This window comes from Haliotis asinina, chromosome 1 (assembly GCF_037392515.1).
Source record: "Haliotis asinina isolate JCU_RB_2024 chromosome 1, JCU_Hal_asi_v2, whole genome shotgun sequence".
In the NCBI taxonomy this organism is placed as follows: domain Eukaryota; kingdom Metazoa; phylum Mollusca; class Gastropoda; order Lepetellida; family Haliotidae; genus Haliotis; species Haliotis asinina.
The window spans coordinates 5,289,602-5,317,147 of NC_090280.1; the positions used below are offsets into that span (position 1 = coordinate 5,289,602).

General features: G+C 40.8%; 2 protein-coding genes across 2 annotated transcripts; both read left to right on the forward strand.

Annotated features, from left to right (window-relative positions):
- The first annotated feature begins 125 nt into the window (after positions 1–125).
- On the forward strand, positions 126–18,868 carry LOC137286576 (Golgi pH regulator A-like). The gene is made up of 15 exons (XM_067818522.1): positions 126–493; positions 4,303–4,362; positions 7,240–7,343; positions 8,457–8,563; positions 9,675–9,785; positions 10,362–10,482; positions 10,754–10,834; positions 11,030–11,136; positions 12,792–12,880; positions 13,159–13,251; positions 13,939–14,034; positions 15,509–15,598; positions 16,559–16,624; positions 17,678–17,736; positions 18,214–18,868. The coding sequence occupies exons 1-15, from the start codon at positions 452–454 to the stop codon at positions 18,356–18,358; spliced, it is 1,371 nt and encodes a 456-aa protein (XP_067674623.1). The 5' UTR covers positions 126–451; the 3' UTR covers positions 18,359–18,868.
- Positions 18,869–22,772: 3,904 nt separating this feature from the next.
- Positions 22,773–26,785, forward strand: LOC137280196 (NXPE family member 1-like). Its single transcript, XM_067811870.1, has 4 exons — positions 22,773–22,877; positions 24,127–24,927; positions 25,242–25,291; positions 25,960–26,785. The coding sequence occupies exons 1-4, from the start codon at positions 22,780–22,782 to the stop codon at positions 26,754–26,756; spliced, it is 1,746 nt and encodes a 581-aa protein (XP_067667971.1). The 5' UTR covers positions 22,773–22,779; the 3' UTR covers positions 26,757–26,785.
- The last annotated feature ends 761 nt before the right edge of the window (positions 26,786–27,546 follow it).

Consider the following 27,546-nt stretch of genomic DNA (forward strand, 5'->3'; position numbering starts at 1 on the left):
CTCCTTTATTCGCTGACTACCGTTGGAGTGAATCGTTTAGACAGAACAGCCTGGAATTCCCCTTTCTTATTCACAAACAGGATATTTCTGATTGGTTGTTTCCAAACCTATGAAGTAGAGGAATCCCCCATTAAACAAAGGGAATAACCAAGGATATTGCACGAAAATGGAAAAACTGTTCTTATTTTTCTGTTGTCATTATGTGACTGTATCACATAAAAGCACATCGTCCTTGGTACCAACACTATCGAAGTTCTTCGCGAGCATATTTGTTAACCCAACTGACCAATCAAAATTGTTCTAACATAACATCCACGGAAATGAGTTTATAAACATGGCACTGGGAACTCCGCCTGTGTTGGACGCCTGACGTGGATACTGACACGCTGATCAAATATTGAGCTGACAGCATTAGGGTTACCTACATTGACACCAACACACCGTATTCAACATGTCCTTTTTCGCAGACTCCTGTATCATGTTATTTTCTCAGGTAAATGTGGACAGATATGCATCTGGTAAACGTCCCTATATTTAAATCTCCCTAGTCTCTGCTTCTGTCTCCCCAACCCAACGAATGCCCTACTGAGCTTACTTTCTCATTTATGACTGATAAATTTAAGGTGGGGTCCCCCATATTTTTCTTGGGAAGGAGTTGGGGATCATCAATTTTTTACACGTTTATCCTGGTGTCAGTGGTTTTCGACGATGTAAGACGAAAGAGGAGCGTGAATTTTAACTTTAACTACATTTAAAGTTTATTTTTACTAACCTTGAACGATAGTGGATATATTCTCTATTTTAAACCAAAAGTCACTGTGTTCTGAAATCTGATTGGTTGAAAAAGATGATCAAATGGTATTAGATTCCTCGAAACTGCAAGACTATTCACTGCATATTGACATGTAGAAACCTCACAAACAATTGTTTTGTTGTGTCATCAACAGTGGCGACGTCATTCAAAGCATATTGTGATGTAAAGTTAGAATGACGACACAAATGAGCAACTCCAGATGCTACAATGGGAACCAGTTGAAACGGCAAGCTGATGACACTTCACTGCAGTACTCGTACTCGATGTAAACGAGTGCAGTCAGTAAAACCCTTTGGTTTACATTTTTGTTTACAGTGTTGACAAACATCATGTGTTTGCCAAATTCCAGGTGTTACTGAGTATTTCAAGCACGGGAATATTTCGTTTGAAACTTCCGGTTGGCTCCACAAGATGGCAAACACGTTGTGTTTATCTCCAAATTTCATGCAAAAATATGAGGTGATTGGTACAAAAATAGCATATTTCACATCATATTGGTGAAACTGTTGCGGCTTGCCACGTCTGGGGATTTTGTATACGATGAGCCATACTTTTCGCTCTGCTCTGTGAAGGAGCTTTGTAGTTACGTCGCTTCCTATTCATATTTTGCCTGTCAATAGCAGACAAATGATTTTACTGCATATTTGCTTGTGATTTCTTGTGAAATAGGCAGTTTATTTCGTATCTGAAGTTTGGAAGTGGTCTTAATGTTTGCGGGTTCATAATATTGATGTTTGTTTGCTTTTAATTATATTTGGTGCATGCACCACCATTAAAATCATCGTCATCACAGCACGTTTCGGATAGCAAACATTTGTGGTTGGTAATGCTTGTTGCAGTTACAAGTGGTTTTGTGTCACACAAACACTGTAAATGCTTGTGTTACAGTTCATGATATGTTTTGCAGTTGTTCACGTGATAAATAAGTAAACCAAAATGATTCATTAGTGGCCAGAAACTCAAAATACAACAATAAGCCAGTTTATATTAGATAATGATTGCTTAAATTATTCACAGACTAGACTATGTCTCAGCTTGGCATTGATTATAATACATGACGTAAGAACACATATACTGAACTCTGTTTGGGTCATTTGTCCATTCAGGAGACAAGGCGGAAGTTCCTCATATTGCAAGTCCAATGTAGGCAAATCCAAGGCAGCTCTAAAGCGAGACCAAGTTGGACAGAGAACATGGAAGTCTTACTTGCTGCCACCCATCTATTGGAAGTTGCAAAAACGTTGATATGGCCTAGCTCTACCGACTCAACTAATGGGTCCTCACCCAGGAGCGGCCAAACCTCGACTCATTCTCACCAACGACCTTGAAGCCAAGGACAGACACCACCAATGCATTGACAACTCACTGCACTATCACGAGCATGATAACTCTACTATCAAATGCAGCAAAACAAGCCACTGCATTCACTGCAAGAAACAAGTTCTCTGGAAAAACAAAAAGACTCTACACTCCGCCCCCCATAGAGCAACTCTCACTCACAACCAAATCACGATCAATGCCTGTTTCAAGAAGATAGAGAACGTCTGTGACAAATAATGACTGCTTCAGCTTTAGCCTACTGTACAAACTCCTCCTCCTCCATTTGCTAGCGTATTGCAAGTGTGGGAAAGAGTCTTGTATCTTCCAACAACTTACCAGAAGAGCAAAGCAACTTGTTTCAGTGGGCAATCAGTGGTTTGAAGTCATAAGTCATAATTTAGTTAACCAGAGCCCATCAGAGCACTACCTATAGTAAGAAGGTAATGGTAATTAATAAGGTTCTTAAAAGAAAATGATATGATACCCTTGACACTTGATAGCTACTGAAAATTATAATCAGCATTTGAAGATAACTTGTGCATAACATTATGGGAAAGGGTATTCAGTGTGCCATTACAATGTAACATTTTAGGCGTTTGATATAATTCTTACGTTTACAGATATACTGATGGGGCATCAACCTAACTCACCATAAATCATAAAACTACAATAACTATAATTAATCTAATTATATTTAAATACATTTGATTGCTCTTCTATATCACCATTACATAGCAGGCCTACAGCAAGTACCAATGTCAGCCTGGCCACTCCATATCTTCGATTGTTTATTTGTGTTTGAATCCTTTGTTTTTTCGCTGGACCGTTTTGTTGGACTCCAGTTTTGTTTTCTGTGTGTTGGGGATCACAAGTCCCTAGGTTGTGTCGAGTATTGTGGGGAGGAGAACAAGGAAGACGTAAAGGTGTCTCTCTATGCTCAAATCAGTACTGTACCTTTTCATCCATTTTCCTTCGTATTTTATAATTATTTTTCAGTGCATACTTGTACTCCCATTGTATATTCTACTTGGTCACAATCATTGAAGCCTATTTCTGGTGTCCACCGCCATGTCATTGCTGGAATATTGCTAAAAATGGCGTATCACTCACTCACTCACCCACCCACCCACTCACTCACCCACTCACTCATCTGGTCCTCTGCTTGTGACACTATCAGTTTAGTTGGGACAGCAGATCCAGGCAGGGTTAATAGCAGGGTTTAATTTTTTTTTTGTGAGAGTGAATTGCCACAGGGCAAGTGACTTCAAGAAAATAACTTTTCCTGACTAATTTTCCGCTAGCCCTGATTTTGTGACACAATGTTTGATGTTAATGTTTTACTGGACTATTTATCGAAAAGTGATAAATTTCAAAGAACGATAGCTCAAAATTACTATTATTACAAAATATAATAGGTACATTTTGAGCAGATTTGAAATGAAATCCAAGTTTATTTCCAGTTTGAAACCATAAGTGGAAATTATCTAGTAGTCCACGGACAAGTAAGATACCATTATTTGAAATGAAAACTGACTTGTCCTGGGCATGGCACGATGGGATTTTTGAACCCCTGAAAAGTTATCCTGATAAACTTTAAGTTCCCAATGTCGTATTTATCTTTCTGTGATATTTTGAGAACTTGGTGACATTAGTGCATTATTATAATGATATCCATGTACAATAAAACTGAATGGAAAACTGCACGAGTCTGAGACAGTTATGGGTGTTTTTGAAGGCCAGGGGTCAGCATCCGAGCAAAACAAGCTTACAGCTCAACAGAAGTTCAGTGCACAGACATGCTGAGAAGACTGTTGGAAAGAAAGTCACAGGCAAATAGTCACAGATAAGAATATGCACCCCACTGGATAACTGATCCATTCCGTGAGATGAATGTGCTGATCCAGGAGACAACTGCCTGTATACTTTAATACTGGGGAACATCTTACATTCATAGGCCCCAGCCCCCACTGCGGACCAGGAAATCTGTTAACCAAGTCTCCGCTCAACAATCTGGGGTTTAATGTATTGATTTTATTTTCTGACTCCCAGTAAACAAAGCCCTGGCTTATGATCCAGGAATAATCAGGTAAAATTTTAAATCTCCAAATCCCATTATGTGATCACGTTGTTTTGATTGTTTGTTCTGATTATGTGAATTGTGTTTTCAGATTCTCTTCTTTGGAGGAGGATGGGTATTTTTCCTCAAGAAACTGTTCAGGGACTATGAGGTACCTTGTTTGGATTCTATTGGACAAATATGTATGTGACATTGTGCCACTCTCCACAAAGTTGAATCACTGAGTTGTTTGAGGTTATGATATAGATAATGATGTAGGATATTTATGTAGCACACATATCCATGCACTAGTGCTTGCTCAAGGTACTGGTATTTGTCCCTTGATCACTGGATGTCACTTTCAACAGCACATTGTATTTCAGTCTCAACTCCCCGAGGAGTATGCAACTTTTGCTGCCACTTGGTATGCCGAGTTTACTGAGGCTCTCTCATCCTAACGAGGTACCCATTCACAGCTGGGTGAACTGGGACTCATAGTCACAGTACTTTGTCCAAGTTTCCAAGTCCCTACTGCTAGGTGTTGGCACGTTTTCATTTGGCCACCATCTGGTCATATACCAACGGATTTCGTGGCTTCTTTTAAGTGCACAGGGTTGTGTACTGTACACTTGGGGTTGTGACAACACTGAAAGAGTCTGCACACAAAGTTGACTCCAAGGCTTTTACACCTGGTCACAGGTGGGCTCAATCCCAACACCTCAACCTCGCTGGATCACTAGCCTGGCGCCTTAGCCAGCTTGCCCAACATGCCCCCAGGTTCTGCGGTTTGTGGATGGTCGGGTAGCCTAGTTTAAAACAGCTCAACACCATAGACCTAGGTTCATTTCCACGCATGGGCACAGTGTGTGAAGTCCAATTCTGTTTTTGCCTGCTATGACTTTACTGGAATAATGCTAAAAGTGGCGTAAATTCAAAGACGTTTTGTCTTTCTGCCACTTTTTACTCCATGATGGTGCCTTTTTGTATTTTAAACCTGAGATATTGGTGCTATTCAGCTCTTAGCACCTTGTGTATAACCAATTTAAGCAAGATACATGGTAGTCAGGTGCATGTACTTTGTGGTTTATGCCAGGTGTATGTAAACTTATGTTTCAAGGGTATGACAGAAGTCTTTAGTTGTGTTGACACTTTGAAAATTATCTACATGTACGTGAAGAAACTATAAGATGTTGACTTTGAAAAGAAATGGAAAACCTTACTGACTGATGTAAATCTTTACTTTTCTGACATACTAATTGTTGGAAGTGATTTTCCCCTAAAGCTTGCTAAAAAAAAGAGAAAACCACTTTTGGAAAAATTGTTTTGTTGCCTTTTCTAAATGTAGCAACAAGATAAAACAAACAACCATAAAGAGTTTTATGTGCTTGTTTTACCTTGAAATGTTGTTGATTACTGTTGTAGTATTCTGAATATATAAAACATAAGTTGCGAAGGCTTAACAACTTTTCACATCTTACCATTTTTATTAGATATTTCATGAAGTTGCACCACTACCATTATGAAACTTGTGATGTCAGTATGTCAGCTGCCCTGCGGCTCGGGGAACATAAACTAACCTTAAGGGTACATGAACCCATGGACCGCGAGGGACCAATGAACAACGTATTTATCTTACCGAACACCTGAAATTTAATTTTGAAGTGTTTGAAGCACTTCTGTTGAATGTGAGGCAAATTTTTGCAGATGACATAATGTAATTTGATTTAGAGTTATCTCCCTTCCATCAATTTTCAATCGCAAAACATCAGTAATTTCCGTGTTTGGTGCGTGATTCAATGGTATTGAGACAAAGAAGTACTACCATGAAGCACCAGAAGAGTTCGGAATTCCCAGTGGTGTACATTGAAAATAATAATTCGCCTGTAAGCGGGGTACATTGAAAACAATAGAATAGCGCTTAGCCAATCAGAAAGCTACATTCATGTGTGAGGTAAGATAAATAAAAATATCATATTTTTGTACACACCTCTTCTGTGTTAAAATTATAAAAAATGCAGTTTTTCTGTTTTTGACAGATTTTGACATGTAGCTGTAACATAATTAATTATGAAATGTGAAAAAATCTCCTTTGAAAAACATGAAAACGACCCCCCCAAAATCAAACTGCGTCATCTGCCGCTGGTGTGGGTACAATGTGTGATGCCAATTTCCAGCGTCATCTGCTATCATATTGATAGCATATTGCTTAAACCAGAGGAAAAAAAGATTACCCCATACTGTGGTAGTATCTATTATGGCCTTTAACAACAAACACACATATTCTATAAGAAAACAAATCCTTTATTCGCTGGATTATCTGGTTCAGACTTGATTATTTACAGAGTAGTAGGTTATAGCTGGATTATTGTTATGTGAGTTTGAAAGGGAAATTTTTAAGTGCGGAAGATGGATAGCTCCAATGATAGTGCTCCAACTGTCTTCTTGTAGCCTACCTGGTAGTTTTCATGACAAGAGTAGCGGTCCGGTCCAACTCTGTGCATGTGGTGACTTACGATCACTTTTGTGCTTTTTAAAAGTAGGCGCTGATCTGCAAAGCAATCAAAGAGCTGATAAGATTGTAACTTCCATACTTTGTCATGGGCTAGTGACAATCATAATGCTATGATTGGTTTGTGGAACCATTTGCAGTGTTACTAACTGTCAGAACTAAATAGTTTCTTATGGAATTATAGGATGATGTAAAGCTACAAATACTCTGTGGATCCTGCGGCAGGTGGGTACAAAAAGCTACACACACAACACAGAGCTTGTTCCTGCTTTGTTCTTCGTGTCATGGTGACAGTGGTGTAGCCAAGTGGGGAAAGCATTTGCTTGTCACACCGAACACTCAGGTTCAGTTCCCCTCACAGGTACAATGTGCGAAGCCTATTTCTGTGATATAGCTGGAATATTGTCAAACCTGACAGATATCTAAACTTGCTCACTCTTTTTGTCATGGTGCAAGTATTAGTTGAAATTCTGCATTGTAATGCTACTTCTTGTGACATAACTCTCATGTCTGCTTATAAGTGACCTTTTCTGTTGCAAGGTGCATCACTCCGTTGTCCTGTTGGTGTTCTCTGTGACCTTTGCCCTTTCCTGCACCATGTTTGAACTGATCATCTTTGAAATCTTGGGAGTATTGGATTCCAGGTAAGTGTTTATGTTGCACTTTTGTTACATATTTGAAATATTACATTCAAGGTAGATGCTTATGTTGAGGTTGTTTAATGTTGGAAATATTACATTCAATATGGGTGCTCATGTTGAGGTTGTCTAATGCTTGAAATATTAGATTCAATATGGGTGCTCATGTTGAGGTTGTCTAATGCTTGAAATATTAGATTCAATATGGGTGCTCATGTTGAGGTTGTCTAATGCTTGAAATATTAGATTCAATATGGGTGCTCATGTTGAGGTTGTCTAATGCTTGAAATATTAGATTCAATATGGGTGCTCATGTTGAGGTTATTAAAGACAGTGAGTGAGTTTAGTTGTATACCACACTCACAATAGTCCAGATGCATGGCGGCAGTCTGTAAATCATCAGGTCTGGACCAGACAGTCCTGTGATTAGCATCGATCCGTGCAATTGGGAACCGATGACATGCATTAACCAAACCAGTGAGTTTGACCACCTGATCCTGTTGGTTGCCTCTTACGACAGGCATAGTCACCTTTTGTGGCAAGCATGGTTGAAGACATATTCTACCCTGGATCTACATGCTTTAATGTTATTGAATATTTGAAGTATGAGATTCAGGGTAAGTGCTCATACTGAGGCTGTTAAATACTTGAAGTATAAGATTCATGAGGTGTGTATTTCCTGATGGTAAAAGAGGCAACGAAACACTTTGATATCTGATTGTCCTTTGTTTGATATCCACACATCTCCTTCTCACCTCCTGTTGAGGAGATGGAACTCCCTTGACTAATGACATATTGGAGTAAGTATGTTTACAAGATTGGCATTCTTACCTGAGCGACAATGTGTTGGATGTTGGTTGTATTTCTGAGTTGCAGTTCCCGGTTCTTCCACTGGAAGCTCGGCCTGTATGCCATACTGACAATGTGTTGGATGTTGGTTGTATTTCTGTGTTGCAGTTCCCGGTTCTTCCATTGGAAGCTCGGCCTGTATGCCATACTGACAATGTGTTGGATGTTGGTTGTATTTCTGTGTTGCAGTTCCCGGTTCTTCCATTGGAAGCTCGGCCTGTATGCCATACTGACAATGTGTTGGATGTTGGTTGTCTTTCTGTGTTGCAGTTCCCGGTTCTTCCATTGGAAGCTCGGCCTGTATGCCATACTGACAATGTTGATTGCTGTACTGCCCTTCTACATTGCATACTTCATCATTAGCAACATCCGCCTTGGTGAGGCCAGCACCTGTAAAACTTTCACATTTCTGTTGACTGCTGTATTTCTAACTGCTAGAATCAAGTCAGGATCTATACATAAATCTATATGGTACCCCTTGTAAGGGTGTCACAATATCTACACCCCTCATAAGATAACAGGGTAGATGTGATACCTGTACCCCTTGATATTGTGTCACAATATCTACACCCCTCATAAGATAACAGGGTAGATGTGATACCTGTACCCCTTGAAGAGGTATCACAATACCCACACCCCTCATAACAGGATAGCTGTGGTACCTGTACCCACTGGACCCATGGAGGTACAGGGTAGAATAGGCCTTCAGCATCTCACGCTTGCCGTAAAAGGCGACTATGCTTGTCGTAAGAGGCGACAAACGGTATCAGGTGGTCAGGCTCGCTGACTTGGTTGACACATGTCATCGCTTCCCAACTGCACAGATTGATGTTCATGTTGTTGATCACTGGATTGTCTGGTCTAGACTCGATTTTGTACAGACTCACAGATTATTTAAAGATCGCTACCATATTGCTGAAATTTTGCTGAGTATGGCATTAAACAACAAACCAACCAACTGACCAATGCTAAAAGTGGCATAAAAATATACTCAATCACAGTCTAAACCATAGGAAGCAATGGTCAGAATCCTTCAGCTGTTACATTGCAGACTGTAGCATTAAACATGATGAACTCATCCAGTTTTTTACCTAGAACACTCTCATTACATCAGCCACTGGTTTACAGTGAGTGAGTGAGCTTTGTTTTACGCCACACTCAGCAATATTCCATCTGTATGGCAGTGGTCTGTACATATTCGAGTCTGGACCAGACAATCCTGTGATCAACAGCTTGAGGATCGATCTGTGCAATTGGGAACCGATGACATGTGTCAACTAAGTCAATCAGTCGGACAACCGGATCCTATTAGTCCTCTCTTATGACCCTCCTTTGCATGGGTTACTGAGGGTCAGTATTCTAAACTTGACCTTCACAGGTTCACCAGTTAAGAAACCAATTTGAAAATTTGTTGACTGTAGGGTAATATAACAAACAAGCATGCTGCTCAAAGATACGAATGTCATCTTATCATGTGTTTATTTCCAGTGCCACAGAAGCGCCATATAAGGGTTTTGTTCACTGTTGGATCCTGGTGTGGGTTCTGTTACCTGTTTTGGAAGATCGGCGACCCCTTCCCCATACTCAGCCCCAGACATGGTAAGTGTCTAACAAAGGTTTAACAATTACAGTCCTCCATTAAACTAGCAGAGATTGTCGTTATTGTCTTCAGAGATGATGTCAAAACTAGTTGTTTGTAGTTAGCAATAGTCAAGACAAGCCCAAGGATTTGGAAAGGCAGGTGCCATGGGCCATTTTGCACATTAGAATGAAAAATGGCTCATTAAAATTTGGAAGTTTACTGTTCATACAAGGTCACTGGCCCATTCTTAACTCAGAAAAAGATCCTGAAACTGACCCATTGTCAAAGTTCTCTATCCCAATCCCTGCAAGCCAGTGATGTTTCTACTTTCATTAATTCCTGATATGTCTTAGCTTGGAATATACATGATCTGCATTGTGACTTCACCTGTGTTATTTCTCATAGGAAGCTAGTTTACTCAGCTAAATCACAGGATGCATTCATCAGCACTTGGTATAAGAAAGTAAAGATTGCTCACTGTCTTAGGGACCATTCATAATTGATGATGATGACGATGATGATGATGATGACGATGATGATGATGATGATGATGATGATGATGATGATGATGATGATGATGATTTTGTTGTCAGGCATATTTTCTATAGAGCAGTGTATTGGAAGAGTGGGAGTCATTGGTGTGACATTGATGGCGCTGCTTTCAGGGTTTGGTGCCGTAAACTATCCCTATACATCCATGCACTACTTTGTCAGGTAAACATATGTAATAATGTATTGATATAGTGCCATATACATCCATTATTCAGGTAAACATATGTAGAGATATAGTGGCACCCAGGCACTACTTGTCAAACATACATACAGATAGCGATGTATACATCCATGTACTACTTTGTCTGGTAAACATACAAAGATCTGTTGCACATTCAGGTTGACATTCAGAGCTGTAACAGACATGTGTTACAGACACCAACAGTGTTGCTACTGAGATTGACCTGTAACAGATTACCTGGTGTTCTTGCAGACATGTCACAGAGACCGACATTCAGAGTATTGAGAAACGACTCCTGCAGACACTGGACATAATCATTATGAAGAAGAAAAGGTAAACCAAGAAGAGTTCATTAGCAGACCTTGTCACTGTGTATTTAGTAACTGAGATCTCATGTGCTGCAATCTGCTGGTCCAGATGTCGATGATTGATTACCTCCCTTTACAATAGACCACTATACCTCGACTATTGTGCCCTAACACTGCTGGAATTATGCTAAAATTTGCATAAACACTTTTCATTTTGTAGGATTGCCCTGGCAGAGCGAGAGAATCTACGTCAGGCCAGCATATCGAAGAGTTCAGGAGGGCTGTGGGGGATGTTGAAGAATGTCACATCAGGCAGTTCAAACGAAAGTATCCTGTGTCGAGTAGTGTTCCTGAAATGAAATTTGTCCCTGTGTTTGTCCCAGTGTTTGTCCCAGTGTTTGAAATAATCACCAACCCAGAGGCCCAGCACTGGTTGTTATTTTATCGTCCTGGCAGTTTCACATATCTGTGGGCCCTTGTGGCCTTCAGTAAATCCTCAGTCTTTTTTTGAGAATCTTTCCCATGTTTGTATTTTCCTTTATCAGCATTTGGGAATCATCCATGATCCATCATGTAATGATAACTTCACTTCTTGGTATTTCAGTCTTCTTCTTCAGTCTGTAACAAATATAAATATCTTTAACAAATCTAAACGTTTTTAACAAACATAAACGTCTGTAACAAATCTAAACGTCTGTAACAAACATAAATGTCTGTAACAAATATAAACATCTGTAACAAATATAAATGTCTTTAACAAATATAAACTTCTTAAACGTCTTTAAAAAATATAAACGTCTTTAACAAATATAAACGTCTGCGCCATAGGGTTTGCTAACTGATTTTGTAGAAACATTGTGAAACTGTGTACGGTGTAGTTTATTTCGTTTTTATTGGTTTGTCTTTAACAAAATTGGCCTGCAGATTACATTCAGGACCTGTAGATTTTAAAGCCTTGCAAATTAAAGCATTGCAAACACTGGTTGGAACTCCCTCTCTTGACTTATAACTGCCTTTGTGACTGTGTGTGCGTGTGTTTGTGCGTGTGTGTGAGTGTGCACATGAGAGGGAAATGTCTAGGTTTGAATTAAACTTAAGCAACCTGTGCTTGACTCTTCTCATGGAGATCTATATTTGAATGGATCTTCAGTAACTCATGCTGTACTCTCCTCATTAAGGTTGAAGTTATAACTGATGTTCAGCATGTCACACTCCATGAAGATCTAGGTTAGAAATGATATTCAGCAACCCTAAAAAGATGCAGTCTTGTCTGTCTACATGAAGATCTAGGTTAGAAATGATATTCAGCAACCCTAAAAAGATGCAGTCTTGTCTGTCTACATGAAGATCTAGGTTAGAAATGATATTCAGCAAAACTAAAAAGATGCAGTCTTGTCTGTCTCCATGAAGATCTAGGTTAGAAATGATATTCAGCAACCCTAAAAAGATGCAGTCTTGTCTGTCTCCATGAAGATCTAGGTTAGAAATGATATTCAGCAACCCTAAAAAGATGCAGTCTTGTCTGTCTACATGAAGATCTAGGTTAGAAATGATATTCAGCAACCCTAAAAAGATGCAGTCTTGTCTGTCTACATGAAGATCTAGGTTAGAAATGATATTCAGCAACCCTAAAAAGATGCAGTCTTGTCTGTCTACATGAAGATCTAGGTTAGAGCTGATCTTCATCAGCCCATGGATGTGTCTCCCCATGAAGATTGGGTCTAGAATCAGTCTTCAAATCACACATATGACGCGATTAGTGGGATTACATGGTTGTGCTCTCTAACTTAGTTGATGCATACCCACCATGATATTGTCGGAATATTGCTGAAAGCGGTGTAAAACCCAGTTCACTCTGTCAGTCAGTTACAGGCCACCATCGTATTACTTAAATACATGTATTACTAACTTGAGTTTGGTGCTAAACAAGACAGTGCAAGCTGTAATTGTGAATACTTTAATCTGTGTCCTAAACTTGTGAGATGTGAACCTACTGAAGCAAGAGACAAGCGCTATGGAGGAACTGAGTCGGCAGCTGTTCTTGGAGACTTGTGATCTCAATGATGCCGTGGTGGGTACAAGCAACTTGTAACTGGATTTCCTTGTAAGCAGGAGATATTTCATGTGCATGTGAATTCCAAGTCACAACACAGCCACTGCCATTATAATATGTATGCCCTAATGTAAACACAGTTACAATTATCCCTCGCAATAGCACACATCGCCGCATAAATTTTCTTGATTAAAAATGGAAGTGCCAGGGAATCCCTTACAAGTTATTTATAGCTGTATAACAGTTTTGAGATATGTCTCTTGTCTTTGTACATAATGAATTCAATTTCATTGCAGCAACGTCGAGAATACTCCAAAACCTTTAAGGGGAGGTATTTCAACGTGCTTGGCTATGTATTTACAGTGTACTGTGTGTGGAAAATATTCATGGTAGGTACCAGTGGAACTGGAGTGGAACGTACAATATTCTTTTGGGGGAGGGGGTGGGGGTGGGGGAAGGGAGCGGTGGGCGGTAGGGTTTTAGTGGTTATAGTGTTCGCTCACGATGCTGTAAATCCAGATTTGATTCCCCATATGGTGTGTCCTCCTGAATGATATTGCTGGAATATTGCTTAAAGTGGCATAAAACCATATGCACTCACTTACTCTTTGGCATATGAAGGCCTCTATCAGTATCCGATCAAGTTTTCTCCTTTCATTACAAACTGACTTACCACAGTCCAAAGGAATTTGGTACATGACGGGAGTGACATATTTTTAACATAAGTCATATTTCGTAAAGTATAGATTCTTGTACTTTTTGGGGGTTGACTCCCATCCATGATTCAAACCCACACCCTCAGAGTTCGGCACCTGATTGCCAGCACACAATCAGCCATCTGACCTATCCAGCCACCGCGAAAATGGAAGTTCGATAACTGGTAGTTTAGACCACAGACAGACCGTGAGTTTACCTCGCTACCTCATATGTTTGAGTAAGAATGTCATCTTTCTGTGACCACCTATGGGTTTGCGCAGTATCTCGGCTTGCGTACAGAGTCTGTTATGTATTTGCAAGCAGATGACATGCTTTATTGGTTGATCAAAGTGTGATAATGTTTCTTATGTTTGTTTCAGGCAACGATAAATATTATCTTTGATCGTGTGGGAAAGGTTGATCCGATCACTAAAGGCTTTGACATTGCTGTGAACTATTTTGGTATCAATGTTGATGTAAGTACTGCAAGTCTACAAGAATAACAACAGTGCCCCTTTTCTGTTAAGGCCAGGGAATTAGGTTACACATATCCACATTTTCCCATAGACTTCTAAAATAATGTTATATTTTTTTTTGAGTGAGTGAGTGAGTTTAGTTTTACGCCGCACTCAGCAATATTACAGCTATATGGCGGCGGTCTGTAAATAATCGAGTCTGGACCAGACAATCCAGTGATCAACAACATGAGCATCGATCTGCGCAATTGGGAACCGATGACATGTGTCAACCAAGTCAGCGAGCCTGACCACCCGATTCCGATCCCGTTAGTCACCTCTTACGACAAGCTGAGTCGCCTTTTATGGCAAGCATGGGTCACTGAAGGCATATTTTTTTTTTTTTTTTTTTTTTCTTAAATCATCAAGACTGTCAATAGCCATTCAATGTACATATGGGTACAGCCTGGCTTCAATCAACAATATGACACATCTGGACACATCTACCTCAATTTTCGCTCCGAGTGTCAGCTACATGAAAATATCTCTACACACAATAAGCATACTGGTCAGTTTTAATTACTGGATGGATGTGCATTTAAGCATAAAAATCTTACACTATTTCTTCCAATCACAGTTGTCACATGTCTTTGTCCATACAGATGTTGACGTATGGTTCTCGCTCAGGGAGCATTTGATTCAGATTTAGAGTAGTGGAGCCATTATCTTGACTGGTCTCCACATATGCAGGAAGTTCATCAGTTAAATGAAACATTTTCATTTTCCTGTTACTGTAAATATAACTTAAGTTACAACTCATGCATATTAATGAATGAATAATGTGTCAGAGAAGTTATTGTATTGAATACAATGCTTTTTGCCTATGAAATTTAAAGGAGATGTTTACTTAAAACAAGATCCTACATTGCAGAGAAGAACGTGTAGTTGGCAATATTTTCAGGATGGCTGTTGATAAATAGCCAAACAAAAACTTTACCAATACAGTGATGCCAGCTGGGTATAAAAGCAATCAAGCACATACTTAGTTCTGATTAAATGTAGCAGAACCCAAACATTCTTCCACCAAACACTATCCAGAGTTATATCCCCTTGATTTGTTTCTTGCCATAAGTTCAACGTAGGAGTGAGTGAGTGAGTGAGTGAGTTAAATTTTACTAGACCAGACGATGTGCACAATTGCAAACCGATGACGTGTCAACCAAGTCAGCCACCCTGACCACCTGATCCCCCTGGATCTTCATGGGCTCCTTCAAATGGCATGTGTTATGGTAAACATCGTTATGTCGTGATGTTGTGATGGGACTAGGATACAGGTCAGCACAACTTAGCCCATCTCTCCCACATATCATGTAGTGTGTTGACCATGAGGTATTATAGATCTTGAACTCCAATGACAGAATAATACAGAGTGTTCACTGTAGATGATTGTCGAACAACCAACAAGTATAGGCCTGTTGACATTTGTTGGTTTCAGGTGAAATTTTGGTCACAGCAAATCTCATTCTTTCTTGTGGGCATCATCATTGTAACATCTATACGAGGACTTCTCATCACACTGACCAAGGTGAGCATTTGTTGTTAGCGGGTGCTGTCATCATTAGTCTGCCACATGATTGTTCTTGGAGACAGTGTCTATGGATTTCACAAAATGGGGGCATTCTCTCATAATCCAGGGAGTTGGGAGTTACATGACACAGAAATGTGTGTCCAGAACTCACACATGTATAAAACAGAAATATATGACATCATGATGTTCCCACAATTGTGTATATTGTACACATATTGACAAGAAATATTTGTCCTGGAGTGACTGATCAGTCGATTGATTCTGCTTGTGTCAGCTATTATCAATGAACTCGAGAGACTAATAGCTATTCATAAAATGTGAAACTCCAAATTAAAGAATTTAGCTCTAAGAAATATATATCTTCCCAATCACAGTCTGACTTGTGGATGGAGTGACTTTGTCCTTGTTAAGTCAGTTGATTAGGTTCCTGGAACAATTCGATGGTGATGAAAATTTCTACTGCCACCCTAGGTTTGGAGAATGAAAATTGTGTGCACTGTTTCATCAAAGGGGCATCAAGTATTGCTGTGAGCATTCCCTAGGTGGATGAAAGCCCCTGCTGCTTAAGGGACTTAGTGTTATGTTATATTTAGGTGGAATTTGTATACAAACCAGGTTTTGACAGTGAACTATACATGTCAATATTAACAAGGTAAGAGCTTGGTTGCAAAAGACGTACATTGTGAAAACTCACTATAGACCTGGTCTTCAGCAGGGCTTAATCATCGTAAGTGGCAACTCCCAGAATATGGCACCCATTGAGACAGACCTGGCTGATACATGATATCATATCCTAACTACAGATTCATGATTCATCTCTTCATCCTGTCCTTTCTGCCCCTGGCTTCTCTCACTGTGTCCTTATCGGCCACTTGTTTTTTCCTATGCCAAGTGTGGAAAGAGGTAAAGTGGCTCAAGTACTTTGATAATATAGGTCTTTTGTAACTTTGTTTTCAGTTCTTCTATGCTATAGCAAGCAGCAAGTCCTCCAATGTCATCGTGTTGTGTCTGGCTCAGATTATGGTAAGGAGACTGTTAGGTCGACATACTGTGTTGTCACATGTTGTACTGTAGCTCACAATGATGACGTTTTGCTAACTTTGATACCAATCCGATTTGACCAGCTGACTAAATCTCATGTCAAACTGGCTTCACATGTAAAACAAGAATAACAAACTGTTAGAAATCACACACATAGGGAGAATTTACTGTGGCTTCATGGGGCCTCAGAATCCCAGTGGGGAGAGGGAGTGAGTGAATTTAGTTTTACCCACACTCAGCAATATTCCAGCTATGTGGCAGCAGTCTGTAAATAATTGAGTCTTGACCAGCCAATGCAGTGATCAACAGCATGAGGATCGATCTGTGCAATTGGGAACCGATGACATGTGTCAACCAAGCCAGCGAGCCTGCCCACCTGATCCCGTTAGTTGCCTCTTATGACGAGCATAGTTGCCTTTTATGGCAAGCATGGGTTGCTGAAGGCCTCTTCTACCTCAGACCTTCACGGGTCCCCAGTGGGGAGAAGGGCCCTTAGAACTCGACTCTCAAGCTATTTGAGTCTCCGAGGTTTGAAGCACTGGTAACAAGATGTTCTAATATCTATTTGTCAGTAGGATGGACTACGATCTGGTTTTTAGTGAGACAGTGTTGGCACTGTTGTCATCTATTTTGAAAATGGACAGTTTGAGAGTGGAAGAAAATATAGCAATATCTTAATTTCAGTACATTCATATTTGTGTCACAATTTAAGTATACACATTGCAATAAAACCAGATGAGCTGCATTACTCAGCTCTTGGCTGAGACACATTTGTTTGTTTAACTGTATGTTTTAGCTGTATGACACAGTGTGAAAACAATCATGTTTGGTTCCCCACTTCTTAATACATGATTTTAACAAAAAAACATTACATTTAGTTCCCCACATAATACAAATTTTGAAACTTCAATTTCAGTTAGTTTAGTTTTCAATTCCACTGCAAAACAGTTCCTGTGTGTCTTCCCATCAGCAGCCCTGAAAGCCCTTTCCTCTGTGACGTCACTTCCAACTCATGTAAAAACAATTGTTTTTCAGGGCATGTATTTTGTGTCCTCAGTTCTGCTCATGAGAATGAATATGCCACTGGAATATAGGTGAGTTTTAAAGAGAGTAATTGTTTTTTGCCAACCCACTGACCAGATAAGCATATTTCTGACCTTCTTACGATGGTAGTGCGACCAGTGACTATCATAAGTTTTGTCCAGTCTATATCTCTCTAATCAGATTCCACTTTTCATGTCACATGCATTGGCCTCACAAAACATGGCATCACCCAGTTAAGATACCATGATTGTTACATAATCAAACTCTTTACTGTAAAGAAACTGGCCTTTCCTGTTGATCATTTGAGCACCTTGAATGAAAATAGGCAAAGGTTTGAAATATGTCTGTGTGCCTTGTCTCATTGGTTGACAAAATGTTCATGATTAGGACATTTGCTCACATTATGCATTTACTACTCAGTCCGGCCAAATTATAACTCACCTATTTTGAGGCACCAGCCTGATCATTGTAAATTGTGCTATGTGTCGAACAAAGTGACCAGTGACCATTGCCACCTCTGTTTTCAGATCTATAATCACAGAGGTGCTAGGAGAACTACAGTTCAGTTTCTACCACCGCTGGTTTGATGTCATATTCCTGGTCAGTGCACTGTCCAGCATTGGCTTCCTGTACATTGCACACAAGCAGGCCCCAGAGAAACACATGTACTAGAAAAAGATTCCTGGTTGATGCTCTGCCCAGCATTGGCTTCCTGTACACAGTACACAAGCAGGCCCATTGAGAAACACATACAGAAAGCAGAGATTCCTGGTCAGTGGTGTGTCCTGGGATATCATTTTAAGAAATTTCTTTGCTGGATCAAGAATTATTGCTATGAAAGATGTTGAATATTCATTTCTGTGAAAGTGCGCTCTCCACACAGAAGGATGCAGAGTATCACTGAACCAGTAGGAATGATGGTTTATGTATTTGCTATGATCTACTTCATCAGCTTCAAAGAATTCAAAATATATGCTTACAATAATTTATTACACAACTGACAGTGAAATACAGTGCTGTGTCTTATGAAGGTAAAGGCTGAAGGACATTAACAGTCAAAGATGCCTCCCTGGTTCTCATGCAGACAAATGTCAAATGCATATGTATATAGTAATTTATGTGTGTCAGTTCATCTGACACCTGTAAATATGGAGGATATCATTAAATCATATTCATTCATGATTATGTCTTTCTGAATCTTTCATGTGAGTTGATGTTTTACTCCATAGATATAACGTACACTGTGTCAGATGAAACTGGGTGAAGCACTGTTATAGCAATGTGAATGCACTTGTACATGCAGGTGCATGTTTGCGTGAGTGAGGATTGCTGGAACTGGTTAGTTACTTTGCTTGTTTTATAGAACTTGTCCACTCAGTGTATTTCTGCAGACATATTACCTCACTCACACATATGGCAACTCTAATCCTTGTGTTCTACTCTGAATCCCAAACATCAACAGGGTGACCAACAGGTCAACAGGTCTTTCAATGTGTATAAATATGCCCTCAGACGTGATCCTACCACCATCTTTCCACCCAATGTTGCGTTAAACAGGAAGGAAAGACTGATGGCCATTTCAGTCTGACACTGACTGAAAGAATTTAGTTCCCTTACTTACACAGGGTCAGTTTATTATCTTGCTTAAAGTTTTTTAACTCCTCCCTTAAACCTAAAATTTCATTTTTCGCTGACAAACCCCATGGAATTAAATACTCGAGGTACTGTTCATTGTGCCAAGTGCTGCATTAACAACACTCAGTCATGGATCCTTCAAGAATGTGTAAGAAACTCAATATCTGTTGTAGAGAGATGGAGAAATAACCTGAGCCTAGGAAATGGTGTCAGTGGATTAAGGTATCTGGCTAGTAACAAAATGCTAACATGAGATAAGATACGAACACCTTGTCTTATAAACATTGTTGTTTTTCCATGGAAAAAAACAGAGGTGAAGAATTACTATTTCCTGAGGACTGGTAATTATGGTATTGTGATAGACAAGATTTAGGGACATCATGAGAAATTTATAGACCTCACCTCAGAAATGTCTGTCAAGTACACTTTTGTAAGACCCTCCAATGTTCTTGGCGCTCTTGGTTTGGTACCCGGTTCTCCACCAACTGCTCCTCATTTCTGACACTCTGGGAAATGCAGAAGGCTGCATGTAAGTCTTCATATTCTCCTGGTAAGTTCTTGGTGGGTTGGACTATGCAGTGCTTCCCTGGAAAAGCCTGGGCTGCGTGTAAAGCCAGGAGATACGAACCTCTTTCCACACCCATATTGTAGTCCGTAAAAATAATGATGGTAGGAATAAAGTACTTAATTGTTTTCGTGTTTATTGAATCACCAAACTGAGGGCATGGCACTTTGCAAAGGAGACACTGCACATGCGTCAGAATGAGCCAGTCTCTTCCTATGGAATTAGGATCGGCATGTCTGCCCCACACCATGCTTCTACTGGTCTACTGAAATTGGGATGATGAATCGTGCGGCTTGCATGACAAGATAACTGCTCCTTTCATGCACTGTTAACGTGGATCGTTGCCCATAATTTCAGTCAATGCTTTGTCTGATCCAGACTCGTCCAGTCACAGGCGACCAAGATGCTGCTGGAAGATGCCTGGCCACTGCTTTGTGAGAAAGTTTATCAACAACGATCACAGCTGAACCAAGGGAGTAGACGTAGGAGAAGTCGCCAGTATGTACCTTGTTCGGGATCAGACCACCATGAACTTCAAAATTAGCTCGTCAGGTGTTTCCTCCTAACACATCACGGACCCTCAGTAATGTCAGTTTGTTTTTCTTCAATCAAGCCCATTCGCAGGCCGGACATTTCTCCTTGCGGGGTAGTTAAGTAAAGTTGAGCTGCAAGCTTAACCAGCAAGCTTAACCAGCACTCAGAAACCAAACCTCGATCGAAGGCTCTCAGGAAATAGAGCCTTCCTAGGGAACAGGAAATATTGAATGAGTGGGTTTAGTTTTACGCCACACTCAGCAATATTCCAGCTATATGGTGGCGGTCTGTAAATAATCAAGCCTGGACCAGACAATCCAGTGATCAACAACATGAGCATCGATCTACGCAATTTGGAACCGATGACGTGTCAACCAAGTCAGCGAACCTGACCACCCGATCCTGTTAGTCGCCTCTTATGGCAAGCATAGTCGCCTTTTATGGCAAGCATGGGTTGCTGAAGGGCTCTTCTACCCAGGAACCTTCACGGGTCCAGGACCATACTACCATACCTTCAACCATACTACACGACAGATGCGTCACATGTCAAGGAATGGTCACCGATTAAACTGGCTGGACCCCTAATCGGCCATAACGAGAAATTCACTTTTCAGAGGAGCTTGTCATGGGTTCCTGCATATGGGACATACTGACCTAAGTCTTAACCTGATAAGGCGATCATTGGAAGATTTAAGCTGTCGTCTCATTCATTGTGCAGGTAGTGATTAGAATATGTCCGACTAATTAATGCATATTTATCGATTTCTTCTGTGGTCAATTTGTTTTTGTTTATAAAGTGGTTGAGAGCTTTCCGTGTGGCTCCAGTATTGATACGGAAACTGATGAACAACAAAGTGAGTTCTATGTATATGCAACTTCGTTAATGTAATATGTGCGACGTTTCGGTGCAGATTCTAAAACCGTTACTCAGCAAGTCTAACGGTGTTAACAGCTACACCTGACGTCCCTCTTATATTAAAGAAGTTGTATATTCATGGAACGTTCCCTGTTGCTCATCACACCAACTCCTAAATGCTAGTCAAAGAATTAAGAAGTCGGAACATGATGGTTGTTCTGGTCTTGTAGTGATGTCAAAATGTGAGTAATACTTGCATGCATCGGTGCTTAACTGCGTGTGTTTCTGCTTATACTCTTGAGATCGTCAGCCGCCATGCCTGATTTATATGTTGGTCAACTGAGATACCATGCTGCACTTAACCGTGAATACATCAGTCAGACACACAGACAATAGTCAATGTTCCATGGTTTATATTGTTTTACGCCACACCCAAAAATAGTCTAGGTATCTGGCGTCGGCCTGTAAACAATCGAGTTTAGGCCATATCCAGTGATCAACAGCACGAGCACCAGTCTCCGCTATTGGGATAAGATGACATGTCAACCGAATCAGCGAGACTGACCACCCGATGCCTTTAGCACCTCATACGACAAGCATAGGTTACTGAAGATCAATTTTACCCCGTATGTACACGGGTAGTTCTATGTAGGAAATTCAAACCAATAGCGTACAACAGGTACCTCGTCTGATCCAGAAAGGGAATTTAAAGTACAGCAGTAGGTTTTATATCCGTTACCACTAAGCGAGACCATATCACCTCTCTCGCTCTGTATGTGTGTGCGAAAGGTAACAAACATATAAAGGAATATGAAACTACACACACCCAAACGTATTGTTTCATGTATGAATCCACTATTGCATTCATTAAATCCCTCTACTGTAACTTACAGAATCAAGCAGATCTGCAACGGCGTGTTCGAAATGGGTTTTTTACAAGATAAGTTGTGAAGTTAAATCTCTTCAAGAAGTCTCTTTACACAATTTGACTGATTAGTTTACAAATGCAGATTATGAATGTTGACTTCCTTCTGTCGGTAAGCCTATTTACCTGAAGAAAGTCATCGCCGAGAGACCCAACTGGAAATACCTCACATCAGATTAATCCTTCTTCCTCAAAAGGATCAGGTTTTCAACCAGGAAGTGACAGACAGCTGTATCCAACTTGTAATTTTGATGGAAATACATGTACATGAATCGACAGTTCGGGTGTCTACGTGAACAGACCTTCAAAGAAATTGAAATTTAAGGATCCAAGTTTATGTGTAATAGAAATTTAATTTCAGTTGCAAACCATTCACCTTTCAATTGAAGTACGTGTCCAAACCTATTATTATGTTATTATTTCCACAAGCAGTTTCTTGCCTATTTTCTCATCTGGAAACAAGTTGACTCGGAAACATTATTGTCTGTGCTTACGCTCCGCGTGTGCCATCGTCACTGCTCGGCTTTTCCCGCAAACTACCACGGAAATAGGCGAAATAGGGAAGATTTCTCCGTGAAATGGCGACTGTTGAGAAGATACCAAGCCTTCGTGTGCTGTTCGCCCTGCTGACACTAAACACCGCCGTGTTCGTGGGCTACTGGATATTACGGCTCCTGTAAGTTGTAAACATTATTCATTAGGCGTGTCTATATTTTGTGGATGAACTTTGATTTTGATTCGTTTTGTGGATTTTATACCACAGAGAGAGCATTTCTCCGAACGGTTAGTGTTCTTTTTGAATAGTTTTTACATATTAACGTTTTAGGTACGAATGATAAGCTGGGTAAGTTCGGTCTAAACCTTTCTGGACAATGCTGCTGGATGTCGGGTATGTCAGCGTATTGTGGAGGACGAGGGTCTAATGCCTTATAAACAGTACTCTGTTTGATGTGTGCAACGTTTAGGTCCAGCGCCGTATACCGGTAAACAGTACACTGTTTTCGTCTTTGAAGGGCGTTTAGAAGCTGGGGCAGTGAGGAAGGGCGACAATACATGGATGAACAACTTCTTTATTGATGTGAGACCGACATTTGAGTGTAGGTTCTAACACCGTTATCAAGCGAGTAATATAGCAATAAAGAAGACCTTCATCCATATACTGTCATCCTTTCTTAGTACACTGTTTGATGTTGGTAACGTTAGGTCTAGTGCAGTGTATATAGTAATCTGTTTGATGTTGGCAACGTTAAGTCTAGCGCAGTGTATATAGTAATCTGTTTGATGTTGGCAACGTTAGGTCTAGTGCAGTGTATATAGTAATCTGTTTGATGTTGGTAACGTTAAGTCTAGTGCAGTGTATATAGTAATCTGTTTGATGTTGGTAACGTTAGGTCTAGTGCAGTGTATATAGTAATCTGTTTGATGTTGGCAACGTTAAGTCTAGTGCAGTGTATATAGTAATGTGTTTGATGTTGGCAACGTTAGGTCCTGCGCCTCATGAACAGTACTCTGTTTGATGTGGGCAAAGTTATGTGCAGTGCCTCATAACCTTTACTCAGGTGGTTAAATGTGGGTTACGTTAGGTCTAGTGTCTTATAAACAGTACTTTGTTAGATACTTGCTTCTGTGGTGTTTTACCCCGCTCACCACCCATAGATGTACACTAGTTTGGGCCAGACACTTGACAGGAAATGACATTCATTTGTCCATATGCTACAATGGATAATGATTCCTACAGTAAACATGTGTTCTCTCAGTAGTCCCAGGCATTGTGGTACCCAGAAACCCCGGATCCTCTGAGATCGAATTGTTATCCTTCCACCATTATTCCAGTGATGTTGTAAGCGTCGAAGCTTTCTCCAAATCTCACATCCCATAATGTGACTGAAATACTTTTCAAATTCAGCCGCTTAATTGTTTTACAGATGGATCTCCCAGGATCAGTTCGATTTCTTTGACGAAACGAAAAGGAAAGACTACATTGATCCTGTTGGCGTCAGCCATATTGGACACGACCGAAGCATTCAAGTATTGCACACGAACTTTCTACCGAGGCCCCGTCACGAAGATCTATTCACGGAATTTGACGATGTTGTGCTGAGTGGCTTATACGAAGAGGACGAGTATATTCACGATTTGCGGTTGGACAAACATCAAGCTGTTGATATCAACGGTATAGCTAATGGATCCTTTTCCACGGCTGCGGTGAAACCCATGTCGCATTATTACGTCAATGATATACTCTACGTATCAATTACCTTGCACAACGGATATTTTAAGAGGATTTTACGAGGCGGAGACGAAGTCCGAATATGGATAAAGGAACCAGACAGGGGCGCATGCGCTAATGGATACGTCATTGACCATCATAATGGAAGCTACACTGGTATGGTGCGGTTGTTGTGGCGGGGAAGGGTTCACGTTGTTGTTGGAATTGCTTCATCTCGGGAAGCTATCAGGTTGCTGTACACCATTCACCGGGAAGGGTACCTTGTCAGACAAATGTTTGCCATTTTCCAAAGACGGCACACCTATGAGATGACGCTCTGCGCGTACACGCCCCATCTTCCGGGCTACGATGCTGTGTGCAACCTTACCAACATGAACCACGGGTTACCATGGTATTGCGGTCACCCGGAATTCCTGACATGCGCAGAGTGGACGCGAACTGGAGCTTCACAGCCGCCATGGCCCCTGTACACCGATGATAGGAAGGTATTTGATTTGTAAGTATGTTTTGTGTACTTTTACAGCCATCTCAAACCAATTTTCCCAGTACGTAGACTACCGAGTAAAAGAAGCAAAATATTTGAAAGAGGGTTTCACTAAACGATAGCTCTTACTAACGTTATCCAAAGGCTAGTTGGCTGAAGTACTGGAAACCTGCATCAAAGACATAGACATCGAGTAACTAGTTTACTGAGATACAGCCCGACACTTAGCAGTCGAGTTCGGAGCATAAAACGTGTCATTATTATTTTATGCGGTGTGATAGTAAGTTCAACATGGCAGAAATCTTTACGTATTTGTATTTCATTAGGAACAACGTGCACCAAAACCTCAGGAGTCCCATCCAGGTCAAGGTCATTGGTGAGTACTTGGAGTGAATGATTTAGCTCAACAGCAACCCGCGCAAACTCAGTGCAACACAGGCCAAGCCAGGGCTATCCAGAGCAACCCAGACGACGCAGGGCTAATTGTTGACCACTGGAACGGCAGTTAAAAGGATTTGTTGTCTGGTATGATAGTACGGGTATTAATAAGATGTAGATAATGTATTGCCATGTAAGCACGTAGAGGAAGGAGTGAGTTTAGTTGATATGCTCTTAGCAATGTTCCAGAACTTTCACGGCGAGGTACACCAGAAATGGGCTTAACACACATTGTGCCCATGTGGGAAAGGAACCTGGGCTTTCACGGCTTGACGAGAAACCGCCCTAACAAGGACGATATCACACCGCCCTCTTAGAGAACGGAAGAAGTATGAGAAACATAGAGAAGACGTTTAGAAGGAGAACATTTAGTGGGGATAGAAAACAGGAGGTAGAAGGCAGATGGGACAGACGGTAGAGGAACACGGGGGTGATGGTTGACAGGAAGTAGGATACAGCGGGTAAAGCAGGGGAGTGGGTACCAACATCAAAAGAAGGTACACCGTTCGTTGTCTTCTAAAATAGGACGCCGAGAAGAAGCTGCTGGCCTAAACACCATTCTCACTCAGAAATGAATATTGATTTAGTTTACGAAATCTGTTTCAGAGGACTCTAGACAAAACGGGAAACGTTTGATCAGTTGTAATGAGCTACCCCCGTCAGCGACGTGGAACCAAGCCACACCGGTGGGCTATTTCCTGAACTGGCGATGGCACTCCACAACCTGCACTAACACCCTCACCAACACTGTTGAGAGCTGGAACAAATGCCTCAGCAACAGAAGATTGTGGTTGCACGGAGACTCCACACTGCGCCAGTGGTTCACGTACCTTAAAAAACGACTAACACTACGCCTGACGTCGGAAATATGGCACTACGATCAATGGCCGTACCCATCAACCCTCTACAGCCGGCAATATAACTACGCCGTGTTCTGGTCAACCCATGAGCTGCCTTTCACAAACACTGAAGAGTTCGTCCTTCGACATGCACACAAAGCAGCGCATGTATATATTGACGAGCTTCCGGCTGCTAACCGTGACATTGTTATCCTTCATCTTTACCTTCATTTCACGGCGTACCCGCCGACGTTGCTGCAAACCCACATTCGACGCATTGCTCAATCCGTGAAGGCGCTTCTAGCACGTGCCCCAGCAGCTAAAGTGTTCGTCAAAGGCCCTCATGCATTCAAGGACAACAAGAATAACCGTGGTGTTATTGATGATTATTGGGGTACAATTTATACTCAGATCTACAAGAAAGAGTTCAAGGACGTACAGGATCGGGTATATTTCTTGGATTTCTGGGACATGACCGTTGCGGCTGAAAATGACGATGTTCATCCGAATGTGACAGTTTATGACGCGATGATACACAACTTACTTGGCTACATATGTCACTGATAAATGCCCAGTAAATACAGTATTTCATATGCTTTACGTGGATGCCTATGACTAGATATACGGGTAACGCTCAGCCAAAATCTGACACATCTGAACAGAGAAGACAAATAAACTGGGAATTTTCCACATTCATCCATAACTAGAACATTTGGAGCCCATGCACTAATGTTAAGAAACTGTTTGATCGCTAAATGTTGTATTCTCTTTAAACACTGTAGACGCTGCAATCCCCACAACTCGGATCCGTATAACAACACTGGCATGATCTGGGGGGCAAATATTGTAAAGAAAACCATGCATGTAAACTGCCCATAGGAATTCATCGTAGCAAGGAAATTCGGCTCTGTGAAAAACGTAATTGGCTTGTAAAAACCAAGTCCAAATAGTTATAATCAGAAACTACATCCGCATTAATCCCGCTGCAGGTCCACTTTTCTACTCGTGGTAATTTGCCACCCATTCTAAAAACCATTATTTTAGTTTTAGACATATTAACTGTCAAATCCCATGATTCACAATAACTTTGGAGGCTATGAAGACGTTTTGGCAGACCATTTACGCTATCTGCAGCAAGAACAAACGTCGTCTGCAAAAAGTAGCAAAATAACTTCAACTAGATATACAACTGGATACCTCTAGTGTTTGAATTAATTATTTCATTCGCCTATTCATCAACAAACAAGGAGACTAGTACAGGACTCAAGATACAGCCTTGCCTTACTCCCTTCGGACATGTAAAATAATCTGACCTTCATTTGTCCTGACACAAGAATGACCCGCCATGGACGAA